Source organism: Frankliniella occidentalis, unplaced genomic scaffold (genome assembly GCF_000697945.3).
Source record: "Frankliniella occidentalis isolate FOCC.00 unplaced genomic scaffold, Focc_3.1 Scaffold142, whole genome shotgun sequence".
NCBI classification, from domain to species: domain Eukaryota; kingdom Metazoa; phylum Arthropoda; class Insecta; order Thysanoptera; family Thripidae; genus Frankliniella; species Frankliniella occidentalis.
Genome location: NW_026267269.1, coordinates 383,824 through 390,278, shown reverse-complemented (window position 1 = coordinate 390,278; position 6,455 = coordinate 383,824). Strand labels below are relative to the sequence as shown.

General features: G+C 64.8%; 1 protein-coding gene across 1 annotated transcript in view; it reads right to left on the bottom strand.

Annotated features, from left to right (window-relative positions):
* Positions 1-6: 6 nt before the first annotated feature.
* LOC127750149 (tau-tubulin kinase 1-like) overlaps positions 7-6,455 on the bottom strand; it is a 26,513-nt gene continuing 20,064 nt past the window's right edge. The window contains exons 4-6 of the mRNA XM_052270854.1: positions 4,917-5,311; positions 4,135-4,821; positions 7-2,169 (exon numbers count right to left, since the gene is read on the bottom strand). Of these exons, the coding sequence (XP_052126814.1) occupies positions 1,225-2,169; positions 4,135-4,821; positions 4,917-5,311 (2,027 nt within the window). The 3' untranslated portion in view covers positions 7-1,224. The remainder of the gene's footprint in view (positions 2,170-4,134; positions 4,822-4,916; positions 5,312-6,455) is intronic.

Sequence of the window (6,455 nt, the reverse complement as noted above, 5' to 3'; positions counted from 1 at the left end):
CCGGATGCAGCCCCGGAGCCGCGGGGCCGCGCAAGGGTGCGTAAGCCCCGCGCCGCCGTTCAGCCGGGCCATTACCTTGCAGGGCCCGCGAGCCGGTCGCGCCGGGCGTCGTCAGACATCAGTGGTCGTCACACAAATAACTCGCCTGCTCGCCAAATCCCCCGAACCAGCGCCCGCGTCGCTTTCTCTCTCTCTCTCTCTCTCTCTCTCTCTCTCTCTCTCTCTCTCTTTCTCTCTGTCGCTCTCTTTCTCTTCCTTGCTCTGTCGTCGAGCGAGTCCCGCGGCTGCCGCGTGCTATATAAACGAGGTCCTGTGTTTCATCATTTCAAAAAATTTGCCGCGCTCCGCTGCGCCCGGCTGGTAGTCCTCCCCCTCGCCCTCCATCGGTCACAACGCGCCTTTTGTTTTGTTCACCTGGTTGGCCGGCGTCCTGCCCGTCCAATCGTGCGTTATGGCCGGTCTGGCCCGCGGCCGGCGCGATACCTCGAGCGCGAACCGCGGTCGGCGAGCCGAGACCACCGACAGGCAGACACAATGCACTACGGCGGAGCGGGACGGGGCGGGGCTGGCTTACAATGCCCCCCGAGCTGGCCAGCCGCCACGCGCCGCCACGCCACCTGCCGCCCTGTCTGCAGAGTTCAACTCCAACGACACTTACGCGATGGAGAGGAAGCTCTTTGGTCCGCCGCGGGGTCCCGCGGCTGGTGGTGGCGCCCTCCGCACCCCAACACACATTGCGTTTTAAAAATAAACCTTAGGACTCAAAACGGACGGGTGACAACATTGCGCGGGGCCGGGCTGGGCGGCGGTGCGGGTGTAAAACGGAAACGGCCGGCCTGGACGGGACGCTCTTGACGGCGGCGTCGACGGCGGCGGCGCCCCGCTCGAAATTAAACGCTATAGGCTTGTCCCCGCGCTCCCCGAAACTCTCAGGTGGCGCTTAACTGCGGCCCGATGGAACAGGTCCAAAAAAATTGATATAATATGCTTTGACGCGTGTGATCTCAGCAGCGGGACCGTAACCGTATATTTATTTTTGTTACCCCTCCCTCGCCGCGGGTCGCGGGAAATTTATGAAAAATGAGATGAGCCGCCGCGTTCCCCGAAAGGGGACAGCAGCGACGCGTTACAAGACACACCTCATCACCACCATGCAGATTAGCGCTACCAATACCAATTCCAATATGTCAATGATCAACAGATCCTACTACACCACACGCTTCGTCAAACACTACAGGCTAAGTGAGACCACACGCACTCAAACGTTACTGCCAAGCAGACGGGGGGTTGTGTTTCGGGAGAGGGGTGTAGGTGAGCACTACAGGTTGAGGTCCAAGCACTGCAGGTCTTCCAGGCCGCGGGCAGGGCCGTGCATCTCATCTCACCCACCAGGCAGGGTGCTCGCACCTCGGCGGCGCGGTACATGGAGGCGGCCAGGGGGCCATCGCCCTTGTCCCGGACAGCGACGGGCAGGGTGTGGTACGGGGTGCGGCCCGGCCTGTCGCCGGGGGCGTGCCGGTGCCGGGGTTGCTGCTCCAAGAGGACGGCGCCGTCGGGTGTCGTAGCGGCGGCCGTCGGACTAGACGACGACGACGACGTAGGTGGCGGCGTTTCGTCGCCCGGGGGCGGCAGGTAGAGCTGCAGGCTGTGCAGCTCGCGCTCGTGGTACGACTTCCGGCGCCGCTCGAGCAGTGTCGGGGTTGTCGCCGATGCTGTCACCGCAGGGCCGACGTCCAGCTGCTGCTGCTCGGCCGGGGACGCGGCGCGACTGTCACCCGCCTGCGCCAGAGGCAGCACTGCCTGCGGCGGTGCGGGCCAGTGGTACAGCGTCGAGCTGTAGCTGTAGCGGCGGTGTGGTGCCGCCCCCGGGTCCGCCCCCGTGCCCAGCCCTGGCTGAAGCCCTGGCTGAAGCCCTGGCTGAGGCCCTGGCGCACCGCCGGCCGGCGCCTCGACTTGCGGCTCGGACGGCCGGCGCACCACTATTCTCGGTGTGCTGCCCTGGTAGCCGCCACCCGGGCGGGCGCCGCGACCGTCGAGGGGCGCGCCGGGCCCGTTGCAGCCGTATCCTCCCCCCGGAGGCGGACCGCTCGCGACGCCGATGCCCTGGTCGTGGAGGTCGCCGGCGGGGAGGCGGCGGCGCCACGGGAAGCCAGGCTGCTCCCAGGGCTTCTGGAAGAGAAACTCCAGGCTGCGCTCAAGAGGCACGACTGCGGCTTGAGGGGAGAGCGGGGAAGAGCAATGCAGAGACAGAGCGAGACAAAGACAGACGAATGGAGACGGACAAGGAGTGCGACCAGCTCGAAACGGGTAGTCGTCGGACCTAAAAATACCCTCGACACGCGCCTGTCATCACCTACCTCCTCAGCCAGCCGCCTGGTGGCCGCCCGCCCACCTTGACGTCAATACGTAAGACGACCCATTGTCAGGTGGCCCAGGCCCCATCCCTTCCCCTGACAGAGAGGCCCATCGGGCCCGCTTACATTTTAAGGGCTCCCAGTCCCAAGCGTTAGCCGTCCCTGACTCTGAGCGCGCCGTCGACGGGGACGTACCCTGCCCGCCCTCCCTGCCCCGCGCCCACGCGCACCCAGATGCCACAGGGATTGTGGCGTGCACCGTGTGCAGCGGGCGCGCTGAGTTGTTACCGATGCGCAGTGTAACGAACCACGAATAGATGTCCGACTAGTTGGAGTGGGCCCGGCGCGGCGCCCGGCTGGTGCCGCTGGTCGAGTTTACACAACACAACGCTGCAGCGGACATGGTTGTGGAGGAGGAGGGAGGATAGCATCAGAGTTTGTTGCACCCGAGCATCACAATGCTGAATTCCCCGCAAATCCCTGCTCCGCTTTTCGTCGCCCCATATCCCCCACACTTTCCGCCTCGAGTCCGCTTCCCAGGGTGGGCCTTCCTCTACGTACACTCTCTGTGAGTCGGGGGTGAGTTTCGCATCGACGGTTGTGGACCCCGAAAGAGCGGGGAGGGGGGGGGGGAGTTGCAGTTCTAGTTCTGCAGTCGTGAAGTGGCGCAGCGGCGAGAGGGAGGGGGGATTTACGGTATTGTCTCCGGATGTGTCTCCTGAGAGAAGTGCCGGCTGAGTATGCGCTTCGGAAAGTAACTGGCCGTCGGCGCCCGCCCGACCCAGCCCCGGCCTAAGTGCACTCATTGTAGAACGGCGAGCCACGCCGACGCCCGAAGCCGCGGCCCGCGGCCCGCGGCACGCGGACGGGGAGGGGTGGAAGTTGATCGCGGCACCACGCGTGGGCCCTCGGACCGCCTCGAACACGAAGCCGCACCGAGGCGACATTTTGAAACAGAAACGCGGCAAAGAGGACTTCATGGATAGGTGGAGGTAGGTGTGTGCGGACGGATGGATGTGGTCGGGCGAGAGAGAAGGAGGTCATTCCCTACCCCCCTCTCCCCCTCGTCCTTCTGCTCCTAGCTGTAAACATTGGCATGTCGCCACACCGCCCGTTTAGCAGGGATGTCCGCGTCCCTGACGCCGTGCCAGCGCCGCTACCCCGCGCCACAGGAGGATATTCGCGGGAACGACGTTCACGTTCACCTGGCGTGGAGTACGTCCTGGTCCCAGACAAGAGTATTGCCAGCCAGAACAGTCTAAGACCGAAAGACATCATCAGTCCAGAATACTGAGATTTCGCGAGTTCGCGTCAGTGTTCGCGTCGCAGCTGTTTAGTCAAAACAAAACAAAAACAAAACAAACGACGCTATGTGTGTGCGCTCTTTGAAAAGGAGCGTTTGTTCACAGACGAGACAAATTTAGTATTTACATGGGTGAAAAGGGAGCCTCTATCACGCTAAGCCTCAATGCGCGGCTTGTACGGCAGCAGCGGTGGAAGCCCACCGTAAGCTATTTTCAGGGGGGTGCGTGGTGAACCGTGACAGTGCTGTTGTGACACGTGACACCGATGTACCGGTGCGTCGGGCCGTGAGGCGCCGTTACACGCCGAGCTGTCTGGGCCGCGTGACATGTTGTGACGCGGGGCGCCCGGCGCGCTGAGCTGACTCCCTCTGTCGCTTCGTAAGCTGAGACAAATTCTAGCCCCTGCTTTGACAGAACAAACGGCCAAACACGGGCAACTTTTCCGGTCCCCCTGACTTCCATTGCTCGTCACTCACCTCCCCAGTCCCGGCCGGGTCGTCGACGACGCCCAGGTTGATGTTCCGGAGGAGCTGCTCTATGACGCCGGACGACGGCGAGCCGTCCGCCGACTGCCCCACTGGATAGGCGCCGTCCACGAACAGGTCGGGGGCTCCGCGCGGCTGCATCACCGGCATCTGAGGGTCGTCTTCGGTGTGCGCCGGGGACGACGACGATGATGCCGCGGCCCACGACATCTCCGGGACCAGCCCGTCGAAGCCGAGGGCGCTGCCGTTGACGTGGCCGCCGTTCAGCCCGTGGGCGAGGGGAACCTCGGTGCCGTAAGCGTCCTCCTGGTAGAGACCCGTCAGTGGAATCCCCGTCGAGGGGTCGACGGCGGGGATGAGCACGCCGCCGACTATGGTGCCGGTGGCGTAGCCGTACGCCGCGGGGTACTGGAAGGGGTCGCGGGCCAGGTCCGCGGTTGTCAGGAACTGACCGGCCGCCCCGCGCAGTGGCTTGCCCTCTGCGCTGACGAGGTACTGGTCGCACCCGAGCTGCACCCCGGGCTGCGCGGGCTGTGGCGTGGGCTGCGGCGCCGGCTGCGCCGGCTGCTGTGGCTGCTCGGCCGGGGCGGGCTGGTGCTCTGGCAGCGGCTCCAGCAGGAAGCACACGCCCTTCTTTCGGGGGATGATGGGGGAGGCGCCCTGATCCTCGCCGCCCGTCTGCGGGGAAATCAACCTCCGGAGTCGTCAAACTTCCGCGGAGTGCGGATCACCAGGATTACCCACCGGATCACCCGGGCGACAGCCACACCTACCTGTGAGTCGGTCTGGTCGTTCTCCGTCTCTTCTTGCACGACGCTCAGCATGTCGAAGTCCACCTGGCGATCCCGGGAGGTGGCCGCACTCTTGGTCGCGTCGTCCTGGGCAGGGTCCGCCTCGACGCGCTCCGCGGCGCGGTCACCGCCGGCTCCATCGTCGTCCTCGTCCTCTTCCTCCTCCTCCTCCTCTTCCTCCCCGCTCTGCTCTCCGTCCTCTTCCTCCTCTTCCTCCACCTCGCCCTCCTCCTCGTCCTCGGAGAACTCGTCCGAGGCGTCGCCCACCTGCTTCCGCTTGAGCAGCGCCTCCAGCTTGTCGTACTCGTCGCGCAGCCCCCACAGCTCGCGCCGCAGCTGGTCGTTCTCCCGGCGCAGCTTCTTTATGTCGTCCTGACCTGGAGGCACAACCACAACGATTCAAAATCAGCTTTTCACCCGAAATAAATGAAACAAACACTGAATGTATGTTGTTGTATTTATGTATTTATGGTTGATCGAAAGGTGTTCCGAAGACACAAGAGGACCTCCCTGCCTGGTCAGCTGCTGGCCGGTGCGCTTGTGAATGGCGCTGTGTGGCTGGGCGCCAACCACCCGAGGGTAATAATCCCCGTGTCCCGTCCCGTCGCGAGCGCGTCAGTCTCCCGCGGCGGCGGCGGCATTCCTCTGGCGCTTGTCCGCCGGCCGCCCCGCGGCTCCGCCTCTCCTCCTGACACTGACTAAATAAAAGTGGCGTCCCCGCGATGATTTATCCCCCGCCCGCGCGGGCGGATCAGCCTCGGATCAGCAGCGCCTCGGCTCATCAGTCAGACGCCCGGCCGCCCGGGGCATTGTCCCCGAGCCGTCCGCTCGCCACGTGGTGGTGGTGGTGGTGGTTGTGGTGGTTGTGGTGGGGCGCCACGTGGTGACGGCGGTAGCATCGCGTGTCGCGGGGCGATCCCACCGGGAGATGAGCAAGCCGCTCCTTCTCCTCCAGCAAAGGCCATATCGAGGAGGAGATGACGCTCGTCACGGGGGGCGCCACCACCACCGCCAGGTGAAGGGGAGGCGACAGAGAGGGGCCTCCTCGCGGTGCCGCCGTCGCGGTGGCAGCACTTTGGCCGCTTGCTGCTGCTGCTGCTGCTCCTCCTCCTCCTCCCCCTCCGCCCCCCGCGGCGACCAGCACGCAAATTCCATTTTCGCGCAGCGCAGAGGCAGCACGGTACACCAGGCCGTACCACCGCGCACCTCCCGCAGGCAAAGCCTTTGTGCGCGTCGGCAACTTTGCGCGATAAGAGAAAGAGACCGAGTCGACGGAGAGGTGCTGCGGCGCGACGCGACGGGGGCGAGTGAGAGAGGGCGCGGGGTGTGGCTTTTGTCCTTAGCGCTTCCTGGACTCCGGCCGCCCACCTCTCAGGAGAGCGTCCCCCGGGGGCGCTGCTGCGGCCACGCCGGCCGGCCTGCTGGGGTGGCTTTATGCCGGACCACGAGAGTACCGGGCCAACACTCTGCTGACCACTTAGCGGGGAGGAAAGTGCTCTTCATAAAATGTATGCCCGAGTA